Source organism: Ptychodera flava, assembly GCF_041260155.1.
Source record: "Ptychodera flava strain L36383 chromosome 3 unlocalized genomic scaffold, AS_Pfla_20210202 Scaffold_27__1_contigs__length_13241970_pilon, whole genome shotgun sequence".
NCBI classification, from domain to species: Eukaryota; Metazoa; Hemichordata; class Enteropneusta; family Ptychoderidae; genus Ptychodera; species Ptychodera flava.
Genome location: NW_027248281.1, coordinates 3,150,884 through 3,165,998, shown reverse-complemented (window position 1 = coordinate 3,165,998; position 15,115 = coordinate 3,150,884). Strand labels below are relative to the sequence as shown.

General features: G+C 37.0%; 1 protein-coding gene across 1 annotated transcript in view; it reads right to left on the bottom strand.

Moving 5' to 3' along the window:
• The window catches only part of LOC139126506 (gamma-aminobutyric acid type B receptor subunit 1-like), a 36,621-nt gene extending 22,143 nt beyond the window's left edge, over positions 1–14,478 (bottom strand). The window contains exons 1-2 of the mRNA XM_070692563.1: positions 14,353–14,478; positions 11,344–11,516 (exon numbers count right to left, since the gene is read on the bottom strand). Of these exons, the coding sequence (XP_070548664.1) occupies positions 11,344–11,516; positions 14,353–14,419 (240 nt within the window). The 5' untranslated portion in view covers positions 14,420–14,478. The remainder of the gene's footprint in view (positions 1–11,343; positions 11,517–14,352) is intronic.
• Positions 14,479–15,115: the final 637 nt, after the last annotated feature.

Sequence of the window (15,115 nt, the reverse complement as noted above, 5' to 3'; positions counted from 1 at the left end):
GATGTAAAGCAATTTATTTACATCTGATAACCATCCTTATTCCATAAAAATAATGTTTCTGCATAAGTAGTAACGGCATCGAGAAAAGTCCATCGCCTTGAAAACTTTCATACTTTGACGTAAACACGAAAAACCGTGAAAATACTGCGTTTTCATGATTCGTCATGTCGACTGTACTTGCACCACACTAAAATGTCACTTATAAGATAATTTACCACCGTGAAATCCTAACAACTGTATAACAAAAATGCCAACGATTCACATATGTAACTATTTACGTATTGAATGTTTCAATTCGTTGTTCTATAGTCATCTTATGGTTCTATTTAATAAGACTTATCGTGTTGTTTGTTGACTTGGAAATACTATATCGCTTGTTCTTACAGCTTCAAAACTGATTATATTACCATGCCCTGTCCGTCGCATTTTGATTGGTCGAGCTGAACCACGTGACTGACCACAAATACACAGTAATGGTTTGTTTACATGTCCGTGAATATGAATAATAAGATTAACAACTCAAAGTATCGTAACTTTACAGCTCAAACATAAATCATAATCAATCACAAAATAAAATGAAGCACTTTTAGGTCAAGTTGAGATACTTTTTTCTGAAAACATCTCCGGATTTGCCAATTTTTTACAGCGCGCGTGACAGTGCGTCGCGTATTTCTCAGTTTCTGGGGCCCAGTTGTCGTTCGCTACTGAAATTTTCGGAAATTTTGACGATTTTCTTGGGTTCACTGATAATATAATGGAAATAACAGATCCGCTCTGACCATTAACGTTTATTTGTGGGCGCGGGCTCGAGGAAAGCCAAATTAACGGGCTCGGCTTAATTTTCGGCTTTCCTCTCGCCCTTGCCCACAAATAAACGTTAATGGTCAGCGCGTCGCACGTTATTTCTATATTATTTATCCGTTACAGTATAAATGTCATTCTACAAATACACGTCCGTCTCTTTCTTCCGAAGTGAAGTATCAAACTTCAAAATAATCTCTGGATTACAGCGGTAGTGCAAGCATATAAAATGTTATAGAAAACTTGGTTTGCTGAGTTTTATATCAGAGGCACCGCCAGACTAATCAATTGCGAGGAATTTCCTTCTCGGCTGTAAGTTAATAAAATGACTGAAGAAGAAATTCCTGTCTCAAGTAAATATTGAAAAGGCATGTCAAATGTTAAATTATCCCTTTATAGAGCATATCTAGTCATGTACTTCCTGTCTATGTTTGGAACTGAACACAATGACGTCAGAGGCAAATAAGGATAGACAATCGGGCAGATAAACTGAAAATCATGCAAACAGAAGGCAACTTGAAGACAGCAATTGCAAGGACTACACTATGGTGATAACAATCAAGGAGTAAAAGTATGTCACACATGGATTATGATTATAGTCACCACTCCACTGTAAAGTACACAATAAATAATTATAGTCAGCCGTATATCACTGAGTAATGTTATTTCTGAATTTATTGAGCGAGTATTTCAAACCTTCCTGTTGCGACAAAAGACTAACAAATTATCTTGTTTGAAAAGATATCGATGTATCATCAGTTTGCGGTAATTTCCCTGCTTTAAAGCTTCAAAACTCATTTCCGTCATCCTTTTAACAAAGTTACCTTGAAAACAATAAATAAATGCTGCGGTGATCCGGTTTCAATTTTAAAGGATTGGTTGTACTGTAACCATAGTAACACTGATTGAACTTCACGTCTATTTTATTTGGACTTTTGTTGGCATTCTTTCAATACACAGAAACAATAGTTCAAGAGTGCCATCGAAAATGATCTTAGTGATTCTTTAATAATCATGATAATACCTATCGGGTAACATCAACAAATAAAAGTTTGCGTTCATGCAAATGTCATACAGAGTACTTTTCTTACGAGTAGTTAATTGCTTCATATGAAAGCTGTAAAACCTGCTGACATTTACTCCCTCTCTTCAAAGTAAAACGTTTTGCTGGATTTTGAATTGCGAACAATCGAACAGTAAACTTTCTGTACCGCATCCGGAGGTTCAGCTCATGCAGTCATATGCCGATAAAATGGTAAATCAAGATTATGAAGTATCACTTCACGTGGCGAGGTTCTTTGTTTCTAAGAATAAAACGAGACTATTCGTAGGTCCTTGACACGATTTAGTCAAGGTTAACATAAGTGACACAAATTAAAGCCGCCGGACACGATCAGGACATAATTGTAACATTTTTTTGGAAGACCCGCATTAGATGTTACAATTTTATGAACATTACGCGCGCAATCGTACGGCAATTCTTAGCTGCGATATCGTGCTTTTTAAACGAAATTTACCTTTCAATGAGTCAGCAAAAATTAAATAGCGGAAATGCCTATTGATGTGTTGGAGTGGCATGGTTCTACGGGGATTTTAATATCTTTCCTGAGGTAGTCGACGGCCGTGCTGATATAAGGTTTAGAAAGTCTCGTACTGTTCATGAGTGGCCAAAACAAGGCTTGACCTACGTGGATGTTGTCCAGTATCGGGAATTAGGCGACGAATGTGGTTGATAAAGATTTGGCAATACCGACCACCAAAATTGCCGGGGACTAGAAAGTCGAGCGGCGTGAATGGGCGACAGGTATATCCGATAAAGAACTGACAATTTTCCGGACATAGAGAGCGTGAATAAGGTTGACAGGCGGTGGAACAGGGTAACAGAAGTGTCCAGTTAAAGACTAGTATAGACAATCTTCGGTACCACAAGTACGGGCATATGTATGTCTGATGGCGGCGATTGGTCGACAGGTGCGCTAATTAAAGGGGCGACCAATTTCCCGCACTTAAAGTTCGACGATTGGAACTGCATTCAATGGGCTGCCGGGATCAGATATGCCAGGAAAGAGGTTAAAATTTCCCGTACAAAAAGCACGTAGGTTGGAATCGTTGTAAACAGGCAGCAGACCACAGGTGTGGCTGGAAAAGGGTCGACATTTTCCGTACCGAAGAATGTGGATCGGAATGGCCTTTGGCGGGCAGTTAGCGAAAGCTTTACCCAATAAAGGATTGACAATCTGCCGTACCTAAGGTCCGTGAAATTGAATAACTCTGAGCGGGCAGCTTGCGATAAGTGCCCGATAAAGAGCTGACTATCTTCCGTACCTAAAGTGCGGCAATTTCAATGACCATATACGGGCAAAAGCCGACAAGTATGGCGCTGCAGTACTACCAACCTACCGTCAAAAAGACAAGAATTTACAAATTTTATTCTGCGTGTACATTTGCCGCAGATAGTATTATCTATACCTGCCACACATCATTTTAGATTGATTTCCTTTTTTTAAACGAAATTTACCTTTCAATGAGTTAGCAAAAATTAAATTGTCGGAAATGCCTATTGATGTATGGAAGTGGAATGGCGAACGTGTCTTTCTGAGTTCAGAAATAAAACACTAACAGAGCAATTTTAAGATCGAAATTTGGTCCGATTTTAATGTAAATGGTCAAGTGAACCGATGAGGTCATGCAATTTGCCCATATTTCGACTTTCATTCTCTGATTTCAGGGTGAAAAAATGGTTGGCCGAATAATGTCACAGATTAGCCGCAATCTGCTATCCGGAATTACCATGCTTATTTCGAAATCATACGCTCCATATTGAAAACAGGAAATAGAAATATGAGTGTATGTCAGTATTCAATAGATTTCAGCGCACAAAAAATTCAACTAAATATTTGTTTTTAAATTCCTTTATTAAAATCTTGTTGCTGTAAACAGGTTGGCCGCGATTTGGCACTGATTTGAAATAGCTCAAGCAGCTAAATTCTACATTACTGTACATCTGCATTCGAACTTCGACGCAAAGTCACGAGGCCAAGTTAAGGTATGGCATTCGAGGGACTCGAAAATGGGCACCGAAGAAAACGCTTGTCTGAATGCTCCCTTTCCGACCCTTTATTGTAATTTTGACAAATGCTAATACGGCATGCTGAAATGCATGTTAAACTGGCAATGGCTACGGTTACTTCAGCCACCAAAAGCGTAACCTTTTACGATGTTGAAGTTACAGCGGTAAACATTCGTTATGGCTATGGTGGCAGGCTCACTCCTATGTTCAATTAGTTACGTCATTTCCGGTGGCAAGGCCCGCGAATTCCGAAACGACCCGAATGGCAGCCAACTTCAAAATCGCACAACATATTGCATTTTTATAATATTTAACCGCGTCGTTTCCTTGGGATGATGGGTTTATTTGATAAAAGTAAGGATGGCAAAAACATATAGCATGGCTCATTTTAAGCAAAATTAAGTTTTAATTTCTGCGAGACTAACACTTTAAGCTATATGGCAGCTAACACTTTTGAGACAATTGAAAATTATAAGGAGCCAATTGTCCCAAATTAGTTCCAACCGTGTTATTTCTACATGTATAAGGACAACATTATGTATTAATGGCGAAACCGTTATGTCAACTGCTTAATAAGCATGGCTAATATGTTTTCCTTTTCGTTGACTTAGTGACAAAAGGTCATTTTTCCAATTTACATTGTCTTATTACACAAGTTAGTATTTGACACAAGAATACATAACTGACTACCCAAGGGACATTATTGCCTCACAGCCCTCTTCAAGTTGTTAAATTCTGTCGTAACTCTTCTCATAGACTTTCTAATCCAACTTGAAACAATAATGCCGGGTCAAATTACCAAGAAATGACTGATTCCATTTGATTGCCAAATACACGTATCACATGAGGTAAAAGAGAAAACTTCAAGTTTGAGGTCGGCGGAATTAATTTGCTACAGCAATTGACGATTTCTATTCTTCCTATCAATACAAGTGTTTGCAATGAAAGTTGATGAACGCCAAACATTTGAGAGCAAATGATTCTTGTTTCCGCAGGCGTTGTTTGGAGACGATTTGTGAGAATGGCGCTAATTTCAAAGATCCTTGAATAACGACAAGTATCCAAAAAACCACAGATCACACAATATCTGCAATTATCAATTACTAAAATGAGACTTCTTGGATAGATTTGGCGCGCATTCAATGCACCGACTTCGACTGTATTGTATCCACATCAAAACATCTGAAATCCCATTCGTGAACTAAATCATTAATTCTGAAGTTCGAAACATGAGGTTAGTTTTCACTATTCTGAAATGGCTTCCGACAGTGGACCACATCCTCCTGAGGGGAAATAGTACTCATCGTGTAAAGTTACCATGGCAACATAGTGAAACGCATGCATGCTAACGGTATAGCATTTCGTTTTGATTTATCTTCCCTTGCACAGAATGCGATCAAATCATGGTAAAGTCAGTGTCTGAAATGCTCCTCATAAGAGCTCTTGTTTACGATCGACACCATGCCAACCAATGCTGCGGTGCGATAATGAGAGTCTCTAGTTTTAAAAAAGTAGAAAATAGTGGCGAGTGCTGAAATACTCTCCTAAATTCAAAACTAGCTTTGTTCATATTGCATGGTCAACTCATCAAGGGAAAAGTGACCGTAATGTATTTATATATTAATTTATTCATAGATTTTCCTCTTGCTTCGATAAATTCCATCACCGAAATATGTGTACGGTGTTCAGCTCAAAATCGTACCGCAATTTAACTTGAATAGAACGAGCTTCATTTCCATCGGTGAAGTACATTCACGAAAGGACACATTTAAATTTAATGTATAATCGATCATCTTTATTAGTGATGGGTGAATTATTCAGATTTAATAATCGGTTATTCACAGAAAATGTAATTGCATTTTGGAGACAGTAAATTGATGATACTGTCTGTTTCCTCCGTGAGTTGTTTTATGTAAATAAATGTCCTCTACAAAAATGAATTGGCATATATGTAAACGAAGAAACATAATCCTCTTTGCATCTTCTGTATTGTTCATCTTGATGTAAGATGGCAAGTTTAGACGTTCGTTCCATTGTCGTGCTTTGTTGGATTTTAATTACATGTTTTATCAAACCTTTGTCAATACCAGTGAATTTTGTGACGTCATCCCCTTCTATTATTATTGATAATGTATTCCATTATCAAGATTTGAGCTCGAGGCCAATTAACAAATTCACTGGCAATGCAAAAACTACAAAATAATAGCAATAATGTACCGCTCTCCTGACCAATAATGGACTCAAGCAAACGTTGCACTCCATAAAGTACTTGGCTTCGCCTCGTATTATGTAGTGCAAAGTTTGCTTTCGTCCATTATGGAACAGGATCGGGTACATTATTGCTTAAATTTAATATTGGGAGGGACATAAAAGGTAATAAAGAAAACTTTAAGTCGACGAAAAAAGGGTGAAAAAAGCGACAAAAAAGTAGAATATATGTATTGAGAGAATGAAAAGATCACGCACGTGAATTATGAAATATTCAAAATCCAACAGATGTTGTATTATACAAATATTACTTTCTATACCTTTTGTCAAAAAGTCCTCTAAAGTTGTAATTTCAATTCGCATTTTCTTTTCTTTGAAGATGTCTTACTGGTTACTGTAAAGGCAGGATACAGTGCTTGCCATAAATGTATAATAATTAGAGTTCTCAATTGTGTTAAATCTTTAAATTGGGCGATGATGTACTTTCTGCAGTCGAGCTGACCGTCGCTATCGTCAATATTACTTTCATGAACTGAGGACTCACAATCTCAACATGTCGTAATTTTTATCTTCTGTCCCTGGAGACACAAAATCCTCTTCTTCGCCACATATCATGGGGATTGGGGAAGGAGGTGTCTTGGTCTCAGCACAGGTTTATCGTTGCTATTGTTTATTTTATTTTAATACGTTTGACTATGACATGTGTTGGCAGTAAAGATTGATACTGCCAACGTTTGATGTCTTGGTCTTACATTAGCACTGGTTTTGTAAGGATTTCTTTTTTCCTTCCCTGTGTCACGTAATTGTTTTTGACAATCCTAGGTGAAGTTAATAGACGAACAAAGTGACAAAACTCCCCCGGGGAAGGACATGTAAGTAAAAATCCCCTATGCACATATCAACCAATTCTTTCTACTATCTTAGTTTACTGTAAGATCATTGATTCAAATAACAAGGTCACTTCATTTCAGCTTTCTACAATTACAGTGTACAGAGTTTTTCTAGGCTATATTATGTTTTTGATTCTTAGAAGATATGATCAGCTTTTAGTATTGTGTGCCCAGCAGGAAGAAAGTTGTAAGTCTTATAAGGGACAGACTATTCTTAGAACACGCTCTCACTATCAGATTGATGTTTAATACACTTTAAGCTGTCTTAAGAATGCCGTGCCTGACAGCCAGTTTGCCAGCTTCATCTATCTCGCCTATTTTGCCTGTAATTTGCAGTCAGTCCGTCTGACTCTTTGCATCGACCATCGAGACACATTCTGTCACAAGTTCCTTCGTATTCCACTTCAAGTTCTACCATGATCTTTCAATGTCAAGGTACATGTATGCATACTGTTTGATATTTTGCGAATTCATAAATTAAAATTAACAGTGCGTAAAGGGTTAAACATGTTGCGATTTCACAAAAGACTTGCATCTTTTCACATGACATCGTACATTTAAGGATGTCGCCAATTAAGATGGTTAGAATAATTTCACATCCACAGTCCTAATTCTACGTTGACTTATTCTTAGGCCTCCCTACTGCAAAATGTAAAGTAACGCAAAATGAGGTGTGACTTCGTTATGTAATTTTCATCGCAGGTAGACTGAGGTTTATACTTTCCAGGAGTTCTCTCTGGTTCTTCCTATTCCACAAGTCGCATTCTCAGTATGATTAGCGAACATTCTTCTCTTAGGATTTTTTTACGAATCAATGGCCCTAGTAGTCACAGACATTGCAGTTCCTGCTGATGTATCTTTTAATAGAATTGCAGCGTTATTTCAGCGCCTTTCATTCCTGCGCAATTCTATAAATCTTCAGAAACCGCCGCAAACAAAGCTTTCACGTCAACGTTGGCGATATGTTTTTTGTTCGATGTGCGCCCATTATTAGAAAACCTGACGAACGATGTGGACAATGCCTGCATGGTGTGAACTAAGCTCCACTGAAACTAATCCTCCGATATTTATGACATCTAGCGATTGCAAGTGTTTATGTGTTGATTGTTTCCAACATATTATTCATAAAACGAACAATGAAATCTATCAATTATGACGAAATTATTAAATGCATGTTGGAATAAATCATTCGATTCAGAAGAAGCTTAATATTGCCTTTAACATTAGCAAGCGTGATCTATCGATATATGACACTTTCAAAGAAAGTGATGGTGGATAATATATTTCATTGTGTTTACATCTGATCAACACTGAACAAATAACAATAAAAACAAACACTGTTGAATAGGCGTCGATAGAAGAAGACGGAATTTTTCAAATCGACCTCATTCAAAAAATCAATCACAAGGTGATGGTATCTCCCTTCCTGTAAAAACTAAATTTATCTTGAAATTGACTATTCGACGTGTTACCATTCAAGTACTTCGAACATCATCTGTTTACCTCCGAGTCGTTTTTTTTAAATGATGCCACATATCTATTTCTCATTCAAGAAAAGAGCTGGAAATATCCCGTAAATAGCACGCTCCGTCGATTCCTTTGACCTAATTTGATTTCATGGGATTACTGAAAAAAATTCTTTGTGTTTGGAGAATGAAATTCAGTTACTGGTCTTTTGCATGACACAACCGACACTGTAATTCGATTTATAAAATTGAACCTCGTGTGACTGGGTCTCACAAGATTAAACTACATCGAATATCAGATAGATTGGTTTGAGTCACTTATATCGATATCACGTTCACAGAAAGTTCCAAAAGAAGCTTGCGTTTACTACAGACAGCAAGCAGATGAACGACATCACAAACGATTAGATAGAGACACTTGGGACTATAAGATATTAAAGCTATGATAAGCTAGAGCGAACATAATAAAAGCCATCCATTGCACACTATTGGAAAGTAAACCCATCTGACTGTAAGAAGTATCGTTATGGCATATGCTAGCTGCCATGTGTCTCTATTTGTCGGTAGGTCTGCCAATCTGTCTGTCTGTCTGTCTGTCTGTCTATTTATCTATCCTTCTGTAGCTCAATCTTCGTCATTGTTATGTAGTAAAAGCTGTACAAGTGGAGTTAATTTTGCATTTCCGAACACAAACACAACTGCAACATGTATGTACAACCTAGTTTTGGTCAGTTTACTCGTGAAAAGAATATTTTTACATAAACCAGGAAACTTACAATTACAAATTACAGGAGGGTCGCAAAATTTTTGCGCAAGCAATTTTGAAGGGTCAGGAAATTTCAGGCATGCCTTTCAGGGAGGGTCACCATTCTTTTTGCAGCTTTTAGAAGGCAATATGTGACCGTCATAGGGTTTCGTCTAAAAATATCAAATCATGACACACGGGAGTCTGTTAATACTCCCCCCTAAAATCAGGCTATTTTTGAACATTAGGCCTAATGCATGTATGTTTGATAATTCATGTAAATGCACTTTGCTTGAAGTAGGAGGTAAAACGTGCATATATATACAAGAAATTTGACTGTGGTATTTCACCGAGAATGTTTATTCACTATATATGGTAGTCTATGACAAAACTTTAAATATTTTTTCCAATGTTAAACTCTCTGTAATTGTGCATATATAGACGTTAGATATTTGACATAATTGCACTTGATAAGAATAGGGTGGTTACAAGTGCATATGTGCACAAAAGTTTGATTTCGGAATTTCACCGAATTGTTGATTCTATGTACATTGTAGTGTATAAGAAAACTAAGAATATTTATTTACAACACTAAACTAACTAAATCTGTGTTTTTTAAGTGGTTGACAATTGATACAAATGTACTTGATTCAAATACGGCGTTTGAAAGTGCAGATAACGACAACAAATATGATATTGGAATTTCACCCATAGGTATTATTTCACTTCCCATGGTTGCCTAAAGGTAAACTATTAAGAATTTTCCCTGACAAAATTTGTTATATCTCTAGTATGTAAGTTTTATGTGTATACATGTAAGTACTGTTAAATATGGAATTTGAGGTTGTAATAATCAGAATTTCAGAAGAGAAAAGTCTCAGTGAAAGCTGACGAGTGTCGTCGTGTCGAAATACAGTCTGTGCAGCTAAATGCTACAGATGCTATTTGAAATAAAGTGACCACATTGGATGCCAAGCATCGTGGAGACACAGTGTTCCATTATCTACGTACTGTCTCTAGTAATTGATGTCGCCTTTTGACTGAAGCAACCTAGGAACACATTATTTTAGACACATTATCGTTTAACTCCTTTCATTCAATTCTGGACTTTTTCCAAACTAGTACAAGTGCAGGACTTGTTATCTCGGTTGATAATAATTTGTGATATTGTGCTCAAGACGTTACCACTTACGAGGTACATTTCAAGTTTGTGGGCTGAAATCAAATGTATTTGAATGAAAAAGTACGCGTGTTTTCCACTCACATACATCCGAGTAACATATTTTTTTCGTGTAATTTAACAGACAGCGTAGATTTATAATGTCATTAAACAAATAAATGAATATTCTCGTTGCTCAAGGTACACGCGAAATCTGAGAAATAGACTAAGACATCAAGCTTACCATGAAATAAAACAGAAAATGATGTACAGTCAACCACTAGCATTTACAAACTGTACTGTACATAGAAATAGTATGTATGGCCTTACATCGTTTTGCTGAATAGTAGATCGTTTAAGCTCTGACGGAGTAGTCGTACGATGTTAAAGTTAGCGTTGGCAATAGATTGATGTACTGCTTGTAGATTGTTTTGAATCAAAACTGTCAGCTTTCGAATTCTGAAACTATCAATTCAGTGTTAACTATATTGATGTCACAGTTGATATTACTTTATCCCTGATAATGCCTAGTCTGTTACATTTAAATAAGATATGATAGCATGGACAAGATCACTATCTGTTATTTTATTACGCGCATAAAAGAGACGCACGAAATTCAAGTACGTCTCAGCAACGTTCACCGAGCGCAGAAAACGATGTGCCCAACACTAAGGTTCGTCCACAAAACAGTCAAGACCTCTTCACCGGGCGCAGAAACGATGCGCACAACACTAAGGCACGTCCAAGATTACCTCATCTAACGGGCAAGAATCTCCTACACCATGTTTAACCACTTTTTACTACATGCCACGTGACTACATCTAAGCCAATCACGAAAATCGAATAATACGTGAGGTGTAATAATTCGTAATTCCAATGCATATAAACTTTGCCATTTGTTCCCCTTAATCTGATCTTAATCCTTTTCACTCGAGGCCTTTGAATGTTCTTTGAACAGAAAAACGTAAAAGATAAGAATCGTCAGAGTGTATAGAAATTCTCACCTCGGTGTAATTACCGATCAGTGTTATCTCATATTCCGCCAGGATCTCGGAGCAGTTATTGACGTCAGCGACCGCTTTCTCCAGTACGTTCTCGTATTCCCGTAAGACTGTGTCTGTTCGAGTTGGTAGCAATGCTCCAATGTAGATCCGTGTCTTGTTAACACACCAAGCATCTGTCAGACAATAACATATACAGTCATCGTAATCAGATACACGGACAAGAAAAAGTAATGACGCAATCAAATCAGGAAGGGGCACGGCTCTGTACAGTTAAATATTGAGGTTTGAAAATGAGAAGACACAGATGTTGTTTATACAATGACGTTATTCGGATTCATTTCACAATAAAGGATTTCCCATTTACAGAAAAAAATACCCAATGTCTTGTACAAGGTGTAATATAATGCGGGTTCTTCACAAATAATGAACAAAAAGATGAAAAGTACCAACAATAAACGAACTGATGAATGTGTGTTGAGTTATAAACCTATTTTTGTTTCTTTGCCGAAGGATATATTGCAGTAGTGACAGAATAATTAAGTTCTAGCGTTAGCCTATATACAAGTCCCATAGGTTGATCGTACTGTTCTAACAATCCATCTCGCATGAACCCTGCACAAGGCAAATTCATCTAAAACAAGGTTGCTTTTCGCGTAAAACCTGGCATCATGGAAGTAGCATGTTTTATAAAATTGCATAAACTAATTAAAGTTGTATTCTTGAACAGTGACTGTCACATAAATGTTTTGTATTTAAGGTCACACGCAGTGACGTCACCACGTCTGTATTTGGCATGTTAACAAGTCAAAACTCTGTCCAAATACGCATAATTTCACGCCTTGTTAGGTCCGTTGACTGAGGTGGTTACGTTTGAGCGGGAACTGACCAAAGTCCTCTTTCAATTGATTTATTTACCTAGGTCACTAAATCTAGCAATTGGGAGAAAGAATTTGGAATGGACGCGAAACGTGATACACATGTACTTCGACAAGCCTGGTATTGCTTGTCAGATCTGAATCAGTGAAAGAGTAAAATCTTTGTCATTGAACAGTGGTTTGTACTGCCTCGGTGACATTCTCTCTACCTCTGATTTGTCAATTCAAACAGGATCACGGAAAAACACACTCTGACTTCAAAATTCAAAATGCCAACAATCACTAGCTAGGTGTTTATCTATCTCTACCTTGCAGCTCTGTAAAACGAAAATATTTTTATCTCCTAAAATTATGGGTGTTCTGTTTTCACGTGTTCCAATCTCCGTTTCTACATCATGGTTGACTTACAAAGACACTCTCTGTTTATCACAGTTTATTTTTTTTACATACAAGAACTATGCAAAATTTTGTATTAGTATGAAAGGTAAAATAACTTCAAGTAGCAAAGTCAGAAACTTATCCGAAGGTTTACCACCAAATAATTACAAGTGTGCACAAGAGCAGGTGCGCATTTAATATTTTATATAAGCAATTTCATAGATATTATTGGACAAAATTTCATCAGCGCTATCAAAGTCTGATTCTGCGCAGAACGTTACCACATTGTTTCATTTTTTGCTGCGTTGCCTAGGCTGTAGTGGCCAATTTCACACAGACATAAAGCTCTACCTGATACAGATGTTACATTATGGATAAGGAAACATTCTGAAACATCGTAACTTTCTGCGGTTGAATAGCGGATACTGCTGATGATTTGCTGCAATAATTTGCCGTAAATATTGTGAAGAAAACAGCAAACATTTGATGACTGAATCTAAATGTGCCTACGTTGAATTTTACTAACTACCTCGTGGTAACTACCTCGTGGCATTTTCTGGAAAACGTTACGGTAGTTACCATTCTTCAGTCAATTACCAATTTCTTTGTTCTTTCAGCGATAGCACGCAGTTTCTGCAAGTGAACTACACGTTCCAGGAATACAAATGTGAAATTGCATTTCATTGCGCAGTACATGGAGAAAATTCACAGTTACGGGTATTTGGTAAGAGCAGAATCACACATTCGTTATCGAATGAGAAGGATAAAAAATTAATATGAGTAATAACATCTACTAATGTATTTTGCAATACCAAGTAGATATGTTTAACAAGATTACTTTTCGCTAAATGAATTACATGATGTACGATCTGGCAAGCTATTTTGCCAAACTGTTTCGTTATTCAATTATTGTACTATGAAATTGCACATCATTAAATTATGTTTTGAAAAAAATCTCCCACTTTAGCTGCCAGATGTAACAGGTTTGGGTCTAACTTCTATCAATTCTCGCTGTAGTCTAGCTGCTATTACAGTTAGTAAAAATCCGAGTAATTGTATACACAAACCTCAGTTTATTACAGGCAATTGCTAAATTAATAGTATTGAAAAGAAGAAAATATGAAGGCCCGCCCATGATTTAAAAAAGACTACGAGTTGCAAAGATTACTGTCGGCTATGGTCATTGTACTTTCCCGATTCAAACGGCTACCCAAATAAATGACAAATTATGTAGTTTCCGGGCAAACTATTTTATTTTAATTTGTATTTCGTGTAAACGTCTCGTCATCTGAACGATCAGCACTCTCGTGAAAGCATTAAAACAAAATAGTGAAAATTCGAGATTTTGAGCTTTACGCAAAGATAGTGACTTGTTATCAAATAACATGAATGTCAAGTGTTCTTTTGCTGTGCCGTAAAACGCAGTTGCAGGTAGGTTGATTGTTATCGTTTTGTAAATTTTGTTCAATGTCAAACTCTGCATCTGGTGTTATAAAAGGCAAAACATGCCACTATAGATAAATTTCCAGGATACCTGACACATGTCGAGCTAGTACTTCATTACCAACGACAAATAGACAAAACAGCATACCACGTATCATCTGCTTACATTTCACTGCCATGGAAACCACAATGATGACAAAAGTATTTCTAAGTTCCTTAGAAAGCGATACTGTGAAACTTATAAGCGTACACATAAATATCATTCTTTGAAAGATATATAATCTCAAAATTACAACAAATGCTATTCACTTACTTTTGTTGAGAAAAGCCAGAACCAATAGAACGTACAACATTTTTATATTCCGTACATCATTAGCCATCCTTCAGCACGGAGTACTGCGATACGGCACTTCTTAACAAACTGCGTCTACACACACAACTAAAATATCGGAAAGGCTAAGTCGGTGTGACGTCATCACCGAACAACAGTGAACATATGGTGCTAAGCTATTGGATCTCTCGGCTTTACTACAACAATGCTGATTGGTCTTTTACAGACGTCACAGTTTCATTGTATTTAAAGTAATGGATACATCATTTGAGTTAGGCGACGCATTTCAACACAGCTACTCGGGGATAAATTTCAATAATGAATGATGTATATAACCATCTCTAGAATGTACAATGTTCTTTGTGGTTGAAGGCAATCCTGAATGTAACGAGTCTATAGTCACATGCATTCTATTCCAAATACATAGATAGAAATATATTAAGGCGATGTGAGCGATAATTGTATTAAACGCTCCGAGAGTACTTTTGATAAATAATTTGTGAGATTACTGAAAATTGGCAGAATGATCACAGACACGGTGGCTATTCCATTGTAATATCTTCAATGTGTGGTATGTTAGAATAGCCTACAGTGGGATGTACATCCCTTGCGCCTTTAGCTCCGCCAGCTTTATGTTTTGACATAATTCCAGTACTTTGGTCGTGTTTGTAAAATACAGTTTTATGTGCTGCTCCAAATCTCACAGGAAACCCATAGAGTTTAACTTAGCGACGCGGCATGTCCA